The sequence below is a fragment of the Chaetodon trifascialis genome, chromosome 7, assembly GCF_039877785.1.
Source record: "Chaetodon trifascialis isolate fChaTrf1 chromosome 7, fChaTrf1.hap1, whole genome shotgun sequence".
NCBI lineage: Eukaryota > Metazoa > Chordata > Actinopteri > Chaetodontiformes > Chaetodontidae > Chaetodon > Chaetodon trifascialis.
In genome coordinates this window covers 17312890-17326921 of record NC_092062.1, presented here as the reverse complement: position 1 = coordinate 17326921, position 14032 = coordinate 17312890, and the positions used below count along the sequence as shown (strand labels likewise).

General features: G+C 40.3%; 2 protein-coding genes across 2 annotated transcripts; both read right to left on the bottom strand.

Annotated features, from left to right (window-relative positions):
* Window positions 1-462: 462 nt before the first annotated feature.
* Window positions 463-1785, bottom strand: msmp2 (microseminoprotein, prostate associated 2). Its single transcript, XM_070967168.1, has 4 exons — window positions 1760-1785; window positions 1561-1671; window positions 753-861; window positions 463-670 (listed from the first exon to the last, which is right to left on the bottom strand). The coding sequence occupies exons 2-4, from the start codon at window positions 1667-1669 to the stop codon at window positions 496-498; spliced, it is 393 nt and encodes a 130-aa protein (XP_070823269.1). The 5' UTR covers window positions 1670-1671; window positions 1760-1785; the 3' UTR covers window positions 463-495.
* Window positions 1786-10727: 8942 nt separating this feature from the next.
* LOC139334166 (uncharacterized) lies at window positions 10728-12807 on the bottom strand. The gene is made up of 5 exons (XM_070966926.1): window positions 12398-12807; window positions 12243-12247; window positions 11344-11423; window positions 11010-11124; window positions 10728-10897 (listed from the first exon to the last, which is right to left on the bottom strand). Exons 1-5 carry the CDS (start codon window positions 12689-12691, stop codon window positions 10759-10761), a joined length of 633 nt encoding a protein of 210 aa, XP_070823027.1. The 5' UTR covers window positions 12692-12807; the 3' UTR covers window positions 10728-10758.
* Between the last annotated feature and the right edge of the window lie 1225 nt (window positions 12808-14032).

The following is a 14032-nucleotide window of genomic DNA, read 5'->3' as shown; positions in this document are numbered from 1 at the left end:
ACAGTGTGATGTTGCTACCTTTACTCATGCACTGATCTCACATGGGAGTGGCTTGGAGAGCAAACAAGTAATAACACCATTAAATGAGGATAGTAAATACCAAAAAACAACAACAACAACAACAACAAAAACAAAAACAAAAACAAACAAACAAACAAAAACCCACATTGAACAAAACCAGAAATTAGACAAACATTGAATATATATTTTTATTCAATCTTGCAACATCAACCAGGAACAATCCAAACATTCAGACAGTCATCAACAACAAACATCAACACCACAACTTTAAAATGTGAAATTATGCATGTAAAGAAAACAGATACTTCCTGTGATTCCTGTGGTCGTTATTTGCAGATTTTGTTAAAAAATTCAGTACAGTTTGGTCATTCACAGACCTCGTGATAAAACAAAACCATAGTCCCTATTTATTGAAATATACAGATAAATAAGTATCACATATTGTTATATTGCTTTTTTTATTGATTGCTGAACTCAAAATAAAGGATCATTGTCAGATTTCCACGGCTGTCCTGCAGCTGGTCTGAGACGGCCTCGTCCCCAGAGGCAGGGTAGTTTATGATTGACTCTCATCACTGCGACACTAATGCAAGAGTCAGGTTTTCGGATGATCTCACACCAGTCTGGATAGTCCACAGGTTTAGATCCACTGCAGGGAAGACCAGAGTTAGAGTTTATATGCTACATTTGAATACTTTTTTGGGGGGTGACTGAATTTAAAACAAACTCACTGATCACAGCATCCCACTCCAAAAGGCTCCATGCAGACACACTGGTAACAGTCACTGGTTATCCAACTCTCTCCTATCCCGTACACCTGCCCCATGTGTTCACAGCTCCCTGAAAAGGAAAATATCCCTTAATGTGACTTTCACAGTGGTGGAAGGAGAGCTTAAATCATTTCATCAGGATAAAAGTAGAAATATATATATTTCAAACAAAAGTCCTGCATTATACAAAATCAACCCTTTCATACTGTTTCATAATTTTATACATTACAGTTTTATTATTACTGAGGCATTAAGCAGCATTTACATGTAACTGTTGCAGCAGGTCAGGTCTATTTGACTATTGTGTGTGTTTTTATTGTTTGCTTGGACAGGGCTCCCTTGAAAAAGAGATTTTGTGATCTCAGTGGGACGAACCGGGTTAAACAAAGGCTCAACAGCAACAGCAACAATGATAATAATAATATACTGTTGGGTTGCTTACTGTTGGGATGCATACTTACATAGTATGCATCATATTTCATTAACTGGTTATATGTTGCGAAAAATCCAAATTTGCGAAGAAATTTTTAATTATAACTATACAATAAATGTAGTGGGGCCCTAAACCTAACCATACCCTAACCATAACCCAAGTCTTCACCCTAATGATTTACATATGATTTACACAAGAAGGCGAGTCCCTACAATGTTACTGCGCACACATGTCCCCACAACATGAGTAATACATGGAAATGCACACACACACACACACACACACACACACACACACACACACACACACACACACACACACACACACACACTGTACCTTTAGTGTTGAAGAAGCATTCGCCACTATTATACACAGACTGAGATGGTACACTGGCACTCAGGAACAACAGTGAAGCCAAAAGCACTCCTCCTGTTGTGTTGGCCATTTCTGAAAAAAAGGTGCACAGTAATGAACAAAAAAAGAAAAAAACAATAAAAATATTATAACCAGATGAGGAAAAAAAAAACAGTCTTACCTATTTCAACAATGTGAAACAAAAGCCTTGCCTTGGAGTCTTTTTTTTCAGTTCTGCTCCCCTTGCTTTCATTCACCCTCTTGTTGTTTTTCTCCTTCCTGTTTCCCCCCTTTGTCTCTCTGTGTCTCGTCTTCAGTGCCACTCATGAACTGATGCGCTCTCTCCCCGTGCTCACGTATTTATACTGGAGCGGTGCGTCTTTATCTCTGCACTCATTTCGACTTCTTTCTTTCGTTGCTATTTGTCCACCCCCTGCCCTGACTCATTAATTCCCATTCTATACATGCACATGCACAAACAGTATGCAGAGACACACAAATGAAAGCATTATTATTACAATGTTCGTCATTCTCCCTCGTTTTACTGCTTCACAGAAATTGCCCTAGAGTATACAGTGTGCACTCTTTCAGATAACATTTGTCTCACTGGGGGCCATTTGACCCTATCAGTGGATCTCACAGGTGACACCATCCATAGGACAAGCAGCCAGTGGCCTATTGTGCCACACAGGAGCTGCATTTGTGTGAACCCTTGACCCCATGTGCTACATCCACGTACATCTGTACTTTTCTTTTATAGTGACCATCAGTGAGAAGGATGTTTAAAAGCTAAGTGGAAAATTGACTTTTTTAATAGAGTTTTTTTGTTTTTACTGTTAAAATCTAAGAGAAACTTTAAAGCAGTGGTGCAGGAAGTATTCAGAGCCTTCACTTAGGTAAAAGTAAAAAATCTTATGGTCTGAAAATACTCTATAATAACATTGTTCTGTTTCACTGGCAAATACATGTAAAAGCATTTTAATGTAATTCATTAACTTATTTTGAATGATTTTCCACCACTCTTGTATTGCATTTAAAAAGAGATCCATTGGATGTTTTTGATGACGACCAATGATCAAATCGCACATCAGTTGCTTAATTCAATTTTGTATAGTTTTCTTCATGAATCATCATCAAGCTGATTGCATGATTCTTAACATGGTTTTACCATGGACTTTAGCTTCATTTTCCTATTTAAAGTCTCTTTGACATGATATGTGTGTGCGTCAGCGTGGGGTTTTTGGTCAGGAGCAGGGAGGGGGCATGATATTTGAAAGCCTCTTGGTTAAATTTGAGGTTATTTTTGTGTTGGAGGATGGGTTTCAGCGTTTTTCCTTTTTGTGCTGGGAGCTTTTTGAATAAACAACCCTGAGAGCTCTGATAACACATGCTTATGTGCACATGCCCGTGCACACGCACAGACACGCACACAGATTTCTTTGTTACTTGAGATCTCGTTGCCTAGAGGCTTAGTCTAACCTTAACCTCTCCTCAATGAACACACAGTTCATTTTAGCTCCCGATGAACCTGCATCTGCACCGACAACAAGCTAAGGACATACATTTTGCATGAAATTAGACAACAGCTTTAAAATCAAAAGCTGAAACTGATCCTCAAGTGTGACTACAGTTCAGATGAGTCTCATAAACTCAGTCAGGGCTGAATTTATGCACTCAGCCCAGACGCCCTCTAGTGCTGCAGCACACACACTGTCCTCACTTTTTTCCTCTTTATGCTGCTCTGACATATCCACATTTTCCACAGATTGCCTCAGATGGTTTCTGTGCCCCCTGACCTGTCTATCCAATTTCCTAATTGTTGTCCAAATATTCTTGGTTTCAACAATGATGTACACATGAGGAATCCTGAAGCTACTGTTCAATGGCCAAGTTACAGTGAAGTTCTGGAGGAAAACAGAATACATTATCTTGTGATGGGTGGTTGTTGGCAGCATTTCCATGAAGCTTACTCTCATACAGTAACTGATTTGATTAGAAAATGATAAAAGCATGTCGTTTACTCACATTAGTGCCACTGATTTTCCTGCCACGTGCTCCTGCAGGCTTGTGCACATTAGGATGTAACTTATTTTGCGTACTTAGAAAATGGACTCTTATATAATAAAATTGAGGAATTCATTGACTGGGAGGGAGGATGTTTCATTAGCTTACAGTCCAAAAGCATGTTCCCTCGATGTAAAATCAATTAATTAAAGATTAAAAATAGCATCTGAAGCATAAAGCTCGCTGTGTGTGATGCAATAGGACGTGAATCAGAGATGTGGAGACAGTAATGAATCACAGCAGCCGATGTTAACATGCCATCAGGTTTTGTTCTGCTTGGATAAAATCACAGATGATGAAAAACTTAATTGTATATGTTTCTATTGAAAAAGAAGCAAATGAAAGCTCATCAAGAGCAGTAATGGAATGAACCGGTCAGGAGTGACACATCATGCTCTGATGTCCTTGCCCACAGGCTGTTCATCAGGTTTGGTTTATTATGATCCCTGATGTCATGGAGCTGTGCCAGTAAAACACCTGTTTACTCAGGGACCAGGATTCACTGACACACCTTCCACTGCAAGACAAACAAAAGAGACCATAATGCCTCAGCTGTCAGTCGCATTAAAAAGATTGGTGTGCACAATGTGTGTGTGTGTGTGTGTGTGTGCTTGACAGAGGGAATGGAAACAGCAAGTAAACAGAGAAACTTTACATTCAGGCTCATTTTTTAATGTTTTTATTCAGAGCATAAACAGAACTCTAATGGTTAATAAACCATTGTTACTGTTTTACCTCTTCACATTCATTTTAACAGCAAACCACCTCAGTAATAAAAACATATGCTCACATTTTCTCCACAGAAATGAACTGAAGAAATTACAATCGAACTAAATGAATTCAAAGGAACATTACACTGATAATCTTCAGTATTTAGCGACAGATAATACTACAGCAATTGCAAAGTTCACTGTCCAAAACCATTTACCTGAACATCTGACTTCATGGCTCTTTTTTTCTCAAGTGCAAGGATCAGAAGTCAATGCCAGACTCTGTAGGAATATGTCTGATATTTAGTTGACAGGATAAAGCACAAGAACAACCGAATATCAAACATATCACACAGCCTCTGGCCAGTCGGAGCCCCTGCAGAGTGGAGAGGCCTGTCGCAGACGAGAGACAGTGCAGTGAGAATACATACAGGAGTGACATCCACTGACAGCATCACACAGTAAGTCAGCTCGTTTCAAACTCAGTGTTGGACTCAGATAATACAATGCATGAAGTAGAGTTTGTATCAGATAATTAAGAATGACCTGAATACCCATACAACACAGGAGGGCTGTGACAAGGCCTTCACTAACACAGGGAGTCAGAGATCGTGTTGGCATGTTAGATCACCGATCAGTGACTCCGCTTGCTTCAGGAAAGACGAGGCAGGATTCACAGAAAGAAAGAGGATACTCACCAATTCCCTTTATCCACACACAGCGTCCCCGTGTCCTGTCAGAAAACATCTTGGCAAAAGTGTGTTTGTGCTGTTAAAAAGATTTTTTACAAAGTGATCCATGACTAACTGCTAAGTATGTGAGCAATTCTTGTGTGGGACAGCATTTATATATACAACCCTGAGAGTTTGGGAGGGAACCATCTACACTTTGACTAACACACACACACACACACACACACACACACACACACACACACACACACACACACACACACACACACACACACACACACACACACACACACACTCAGATGTAATTAGAGGCATATTGATCAGCTGCTGTGGCCTGCAGCCTTTCCTCCCCACATTAGCCTGATCAATAGCTGTGATGTTCATCCCAGTGTGAGCTCCGTCTCACACAGACACACACACGCACACACGTACACAAACCTGACCGCATACGCAAAGTCAAATAACTTTCAGTTATTGCCTGTAGGGAGGACAGGCGTGAACAGGTCACCTCACTAAGTCACTAGTTGTATCCTGTTACTAATATTTCCTTTAACAATCACATATATCAAATGACTGATATCTCAAATTTTTACCTTCATGAAGATGATTGTGTACAAAGACAAGTCAAGAAGAAGGCTGGTGCCTCGCAGACAGTAGCATAACAAACGCAAGAACATAAATGTGCAGATATGAATTCCGTCCTTTGTCAGCATCAGCAGTCATAAAGTTAATTGTTCTTGTATGACCGCATTTTCCACATTTGGATTTTCATTTTTTCCCACTGTGCAGCCACAGCAGAATACTGTCAACCTTGCATTAAGACTTACAATATGAAAAGTTTTTTTTAGACATTTGTTCATTATAGCAGGAAGGCTAGCATTAAATTTTGGATTTCCAAAGGGGAAGAGAAGTCAAACTGATCCACTCTCGACAGATGTAATTCCTCATAGACACGGTGGATCTTGCATGGCTGCGCTTTTTTCCATCTAACTTCCCAAATCTGACTAAGAATGACAGCAAAAATTTCATCATGGTCAGCTTCAGGGCATTCAATCATTCGCAACTGGACTTTGTCAGACAAACTGACAAAGTCCAGTTGCGAATGATTGAATGCCCTGAAGCTTACCATGACCTGGATGAATGAGAATATTCACAGGCATCTTCATCATGGTCCCATCAAAGCCTTTTGATGTTTGTTTTTGGTATTTGTTTAACACTAACTCAAGTAATCTACTTCAGTGCTATCTACTTTGAAGATCAAGGTTTTTCATACAAAATGCATTATTTTAGACTGAACTACCCAGCAGTGCATGCAGTGGTAACAGTTAGCTTTACTTTGACCAGCTTTAGCATGCATGCTAACACAGCAATGCACCAATAATAACTGAGATTGGTCATTGTTTCCTGATGAGTACATTTACTTTTGATACTCAGAGAACATTATGCTGCATTTACTTCTGGACTTCTACTGGTTTTAAGTACAGTATTTTGTATTTGTAACTCAAAGTATTGCTATTTTTTCTCAATTAAAATCCAAACCTGTTCTGTGTGTCTTGTATATGTTAGGGTACATTGGTCAAAAAGAAAATGTTCTCAGTATGTACAGTACCTCCAAATGGATGGTCAACATGATCAATATTCAGGACCTCTATTAAAAGTCAGTGTTTTAGTGCATTTGATTTAAATTTCTATATAAAAAGGTGACAATCGTTCTTATAGACACCTACCAAATATCAGCTGTGTGGAGTAACACCCCTCCGAAACTGCTGTTGGGTTTCTGCAGTCAAGGTGACCTCTGGCTGTCATGATGACCGGTGACAGTATTATTAATCCATCTGTGTGGAGCAGTGTGGGACTGTAGCACGTGTTGACTTCACATCATCTGTCAGACATGACGGTTAATGAAGAACATAACACTTTCACCTGTGGGTGAGTCAGAATGTGTTTGCTTTTAGTCAGCAAGAAACAGGTGCAGCTGATAAGAGGTGTCTTCTTCATCCAGAACACAGTACACAGTGTTTATAGTGAGAGACAACATACCATTTTTAACACAGAGGTACATTATATGCTGTGTTTCAAATCTCCATACGCCTTATTAGACAGTCCATTTGATGAACAGCAGCCCTCGTTTATGACATCAGTCAGACTGAATGTCCGCCCTCCGCTGTCTCCATACCCTCTCCTGGTATGACGCTGACCTTGTGAGCCTATTGGGGCGGAATGATAGCCCTCTGATTGCCTAATTGGGAGCCTGGGGGGAGTATTTTAATCTCCAACAGATGGGAGGCAGTGAGAGGCAAAGTGAGAGATGATAATAGAAATCTACAATGTAACTATATGAGGATTAAAAAACTTTAATCCTTAGAATGACCAATATTATATTCAGTCTAGTGTCACTTCTTCTACATTCACATCGCAAAATAATTTCCTTAAAAAAGTCACCACAGCCAAGTCATTAATCTTCACATGCTGTGACACCAGGGAACACGAAGTGCTATCGAAGGTGGAAAAAAAAAAATGGTGAAGAAGAGGTTCAAATTAAAAATGATCATTTTTAAATGTAACAAGCCTTTACACATACTAATCACACCAAATGGATAACATCATTATGCCATTACATCACAAAGCAAAATGACCACAGCCACAAAATGTCAAAGCACTGAATACAATGATCATATGGAGACAATCTCCATGGATTATATTATTGGATAGATGGCCTTGAACAATACATTATTTGGTTTAGTTCATCTTATAGACACTCATCTCACTAAGATACACAGAATCACTCTATTTGTCTTTATCTTTACTTTATTTACAATTTTACTCTTTTGTCTTTTTCCACTTTGTGTTGGTACATAAGTAAAATATGTTGTTTCTTTTTTGTATTTGTTGAAAAACACTGATTCATGTACAAAAAGAAAAAGAAAATTAGGGAAGGGAACAGTCATGACCAATATTTATTAATCTATTGCAAAATGATGGTTTAAATAATCTGAGGGAGTTAATCTGGAACCTTACAGGAAGTGGACAAAATGAAAGAGACACCTGTTCAACCAAATGAAGAACAATCATCCTACAATAAAATCATACTTGAATTTGTGAATGCTATGATGTTCAGTTTCTGTTGAAAATATACAAAACTTTCCACCAGGAACACTTTACAAAGCTGCGGGTCTAGCAGCACTCAGTGAATTAAAATACAATCCTAAACAAAAGTGCATTTAGGATGAGCCAGAATACAAAGTGTACAACTGGAGCCTCAGCAGGATAAATGAAGTTTATAGAGAGTGACAGACAAAGGCTTTGGGTTCTCTGATTGGTCAGTGCTTTGGTCTCTCTCTCGCTCTTTGTCTCTCTCTCGTTCTCTCTCTCTCTCTCTCTCTCTCTCTCTCTCTCTCTCTCTCTCTCTCTCTCTCTCTCACACACACACACACACACACACACACACACACACACAAACCCTGAGGCAGGGTCACTAAGAAAGAGAGAGGCAGACAAGGTTAACAATGATTATTCAATACCTATCTCTGTGTTTTCAGAACTGGAGGTAGAGGAGTTATCTAACATAGGAAAAAAAAACTTGCTGAAAACAAAAGGCAGAATAAGCACAACGTGCTGCAGCAATGCAGATGCTGCAGATGCTGTGCAAACTGAACCGTGACAATAAAACATCTGTTTCTTTCTCCCTATTTCTCAGCATCTTATATTTAAATGCAGTCAAATAACTGAGCCTTTTTTAATGCTTTGAGGGGGGAACATCATGTCATGTTGACATGTCTCTATCCCATGCACAGTTTGCATACATGGTTTGCATACATGGCTAGCTAGTGGTTAAGTAAAGCCCAACCATGTGTGAAGCCATACACCATGACTACATAACTACAGTGTGTTATGTGTGGTGTATTTGCATGCTGATAGCGTTGTAATCTATACTGAAGTAACAATGACGTGTGTGTGTGCGCGGTGATGATGTGTACAAGTGAAAATGTACGGGCCAGATGACACAAACCTTTCTGGAGTGAATTAAAGAACAGAAGGTCTCAGAGGGTTCTGACAGACTGCCACATGTAGACATTACATGAAATGCTACAGCACACTCCAGAAAATATCTCAGGAAACCATCAAAGAAAGCTTGAGGTGCAGGTAATATTTTACAGCTGTAACATGACATAAACTAAACAAACAGAAACAGATGCTGCATTGGATTTGGTTGGCAGATACTCGGCATTAAAAGGCAACAAAAATGCGGTCAGGACATCTCGTCTTCTCAATGAGCTCTGTGTCTGTCCAACAATTCCCCCCCCCGCAACCCCTGTGCTATGGGCCCATTGCTGCGCTACAGGTCTGAGGCAGTAGACAAGGGGAAACACTGGTGGACCCAATGTGGTGATTCTAACTACTGCATTTCTACTGTTTGCTGTGATGTATTGAATATATTTTGTGTGCTTTTTTTTCCCTTCTACAAATCACTAATTTTGTAAATCCTTCATGAGCATCTTATTCTTCACCCGCACCCCGACTGAGTACTGGCAGTCATTTTCTCTCCAATACTACCACTATGCTCAAAGTGCAAGATGGAGACATTTCACACATCCGAAGATATTACTATTATTGATATTATATACACAGATATTGGTTATTTTGGTAGATTATAATGGAACTTGAGCAGTGCAACCTAAGTACATTTACTTAAGTTCAATTCTAGGGTGTTTTTGAGGATATTTGAACTTATACTTCTATTATACTTCTAATATTTCTATTTCATGATACATGAAACCACTCAACTACATCATGATATTTAGATCATATTTGGATTTAAAATTGTAATAATATTATCCTTAAAAATACAAAGCATTTTTTAGATTAACTACACAACAGTATTAAAAATTCAGTGTGTAGGATTAGTGAGGGGTGTTCAGTTGGTTGCAATCTGCAACCTCACCACTCAGCACTAGATGCCACTAAATCCTCCACACTGGACCTTTAAGTTAAAATTTGAGTATATATAAAAAATGTCTGCTTTTACTTCAGATTATAATACTTTTTCCACCACTACCAGTATCAGTATCAAAGTTGAACAAATGTAAGAGAGATGTACATTTATGTTGAATGGTGATTAATGACAATTTATTTCATAGGAAAAGATTATATTTTATTTAAGTTAAATCAAATTCAGTACATTATTCACCAGATATTGTATACATACAACCCCTTTAAAAAGAAAAGAAAGAAAGAAAGAAAAACCCTCATTCACAGCCGCGTTTTCCTTGCCGTTGTGCCATTGGTTCAAAGTGAATTATGGCAGACAATCATTGCTGCTGGTGAGTGAGGAATCCGACAGCGGAGGAGGAGCTTTCCTCTCATACTGCATCTCAATGGCAACAAATGTGAGTGAGCCTAGCCAGCACAAACCATTTGCACTGCGACATTTATATTATAAAGCATATTACACCAAGACACACACATATGAAAAATATAACCCGCATCAAAATGTATCTTCATCTTCATCAATTTGTTGCATAAAAACAAAGAAACTGATTGAAAAGGAACATTCAGAAACATCCCAATTAGCAACCGCTAAACTTAAGTAGTCCTACATTTGGCTCCAACCTGTACCTGTACCATATGTGACAGCAACCCAGTAAAACAACATGATGGAATGTTTTTTTACACAGATGAATTGCTGTAGAGAGGCTAGCACAACTTGTAATACCTCATCTCGCCTTAAGGACCACGACTTTGGGTTCTTCTTGTTTTGGTGCTTCTGCGCTCAGTTCTTCTTGTTTAGCAGTCTCTGCCTTTGCCTCCTCTTTTTTGGGGGCCTCCACATCCACTTGTATGCCACACAAGCTGCTGTAAAAGACAGTTCAGCAACAGAAAACACAGTGAATGCGTAGATCTCACAATAGATGTTCGATGCACTTTGGAAAAATCGTTTTCATTTCAGTAAAAAAAGTAACCATACCTTACTGCTTGTGAGTTTTTTTTCAAAAAGTCACACACTGGGCTCCGTGCTTGAAGATGCTTATGCAGTGTTTCCATTTCTGCTGTCCAGCTGGCATTCTCCTTATCGACTGCCACTGGAAGTATCATCATATGACATGAGGGATTTTCAGTGTTTCACATTAAAAGCCAGGTTGAGACATTATTTGAAGTTCCATTTTTCAATTGCAACAAAAGCGCATTAGAATGCATCTGAAGCAGTATATGTGTTTGGTAAAATATGGAAACACTGTGTTGCATCTGCTCTCATCTAATTAATACATTACACTTGTAGGGACCCATAAATCTGCACCTACCTTTGAGATTACTGTATTCTGTCTCTATGGTTGCCAGCTGATCGATTGCAGATTTCTGCAAGTGGAAAAGAGAATCCGAGCTTTAGAGATTTCTCTTCACAGACTGATAATCCTGCATCAGCAACAACTTCCTTCCAACGCTTGAACACTTCTGTCACAGCATTAATCAGCAATATGTGATCAAACATAAAGACAGACTTCACATTCCTCCTCCTTTGACATTATTTCTCCCACCTTTTTCTAAAATCTTGTTGGTCTGTTTCACATTACATTTTCTGTGTCCTAAAAGATTCTTTTTAGTGTGATGTTGACCTGAGATGCTCTGAGGAATACTCAGGAATGACTTTAATCCACGGTGAAGCCACTTCACCAACTAGATGGTTCACAAGGTATAAAAATTGCAAATTGTGACTCTCCAGGAATAAACCGCATGGAGCTACAATGCAATACGGTTTTGACTTCCTCCTCAGTCATTTTTGATTGACGGTCATTGTTTTTTTTTTTTTTTAAAAAGAATAATTTTCAAAGCATCATTCACAGTGAAATTTGTAGTTTCATGAAGGCCCTGTCATGGTAAAACAAGGAAACTGGCCAATAACCCCATGAAGACTAAGGCTGGTCATGCAGGCAGGGACCAGATTAATTCACACCTTTTTAAAAAATACATGTTTTAAAAATCACACAGTGATGGTTGAACATGTGCACTGTTGCAGGAATTTGCTCGAGCTAGGAGGCCTATTGTCTGTCCCTGCTCTGACAGAGCAAGACAAGCCGGATTTTCCGGCAGGTGCTGATGATGTGGTGTATCTCCTCACCAGGTGAAACGGGTCTGTTCTTTGGCTCGTGCATTCACTTGACGTGACGCGCGCCCAATCAGTTGTTAACCCACAGAAAAAGACCACATCTAAAAGAGTATGCGAATGGTGACAGACAGGTGATGCGAGTGCCAAGTGCCAAGTTCAGCCGTACAACATCGCGTTGCCTTTTAATCGGACACAATCCTCACAGGCTCACTGTTCACACTTCTGTTATTTATCTGTCATTTCCTCCTCACCTCGTCTCCCTGGCAGACTTGCACCTCATGCTTCGTCGTATCTTCTCTCTTCTGGATCATGTTCACTTGCTTCTCCAGCGCTCGTTGCTCGTTCGTGGTCTTATCCAGTGTGTTCTGCATCTCTCCTCTCTCGTCCAGATACTCTCCCAGCACATCGCTGGTCACCCGCAGCTTGATATCCTCAAACCTATTCCGTTTGTCCACTTTGTCGAGCTCCTTTTTCCGCACATGCATGACCCCCATCATAGCCACAGACACGACTATGGTCACACTTAGGACACAGTGCGCCTTCATGCTTCAAGCTGTGCGGGCCTCCTTTGGGTGAGATATTCGTCTGTGGTGATCTGTGGCTGTAATTCCTCCTACAGGTGTACCAGCGCGGCTTCCTTGACTTCCATGTGAGATTCAGAGTCAGCGCGTCTTCAGCCAGGGTGCGGAGGCGCTGCGCGCGTCGCCCTGGTTACACCTCTGTCAATCAAGCAAGGAGGCCGACTCACCTGCGCTTCTGGGTTGGACACTCGTGCATGTGTGTTGGGCTGCAGCATTGCAGCGTCTGTCAGTAGAAAACACGCCCTGTTACTGCTTAGCTTTCTTGGGAGAGACAGGTTCTGCCTGCTGACACCTGTGAACGTCCCGCTCGCATTTTGCCAAACCCTGTTGCCTTTTATAGAAGTCAAAAATGAATATAGGTCATCCAAGCTATGTTTTGTTTCTGTGTGGATAAAGTTGACAGTCTGGAGCTCACACGACAGCCCTGCTGAATGAGTCTCGTTTTAACACTGTAAAACTCAAGCTCATTTAGTTTGACGCACAGATGAATATGAGGCTTAGAGACAGTGGGGAAAGAGGTATTCAGATTCATCAGAAGTAGCAGCACCGCCCTAACTAAAAAGGAAAAACTGCATTCCAAACTTAAGTATAAAGTGTACAAGTATTAGAACAGAATGTGTTGAAAGTCTCAGGTGTTAAGCAGAATGGTCCGTTTCAGAGTGCTGGACATTTTGTGCTTTTTGTGTATTATCCATGATGCGTTAACGTAAGCAACATGTTAATGATACTGGTGCTTGTTGTAATCGAATTTCACTGATGATTTTGGATATGTGTATTTTGCCAACGTCACATACATCGGTTGTTGCCCCCCTTTTTTTTAATCATTGTTGTTGAAACCAAACAGTAAATGTTATGATATTGCAAGATGTGATGTTTATCGATGTGTTTGTACAAGTGCGTGCGACAAGAGCGCAGCGCGAGCGTCAAGAGGGAAGAGGTGGTTTGTCACGCCCAGCTTGTTGAGCAGGTAGAGCAGCTTACAAGTACAGTGGCCACAGTCACACCTGGAAAGAGCTCGAGGGGACGCAAAGATACCCGGAATGAACAGCAAGTGACCGGCAGCAGTCTCCGCCAGCTGGCCGCCTCGTTGAGCCCGTCTTTTCCTCGTCTCAAGCAAGATGAGGTTCACGCTTGTGTTAGTCTGTCTGAGTGTGGCTGTGATGACTGTAATGATTTTCCAGGCCGTGCGTCAAGAGATGAACTTGCGTGATTTGAATGACCGCATGGTGGGGAACTCGGCAGAGGTCAAGAAGAAAGAGAAAGTCATCGCCGAAGCGAAAACGAAAATCAGCGAGCTGAAGACGG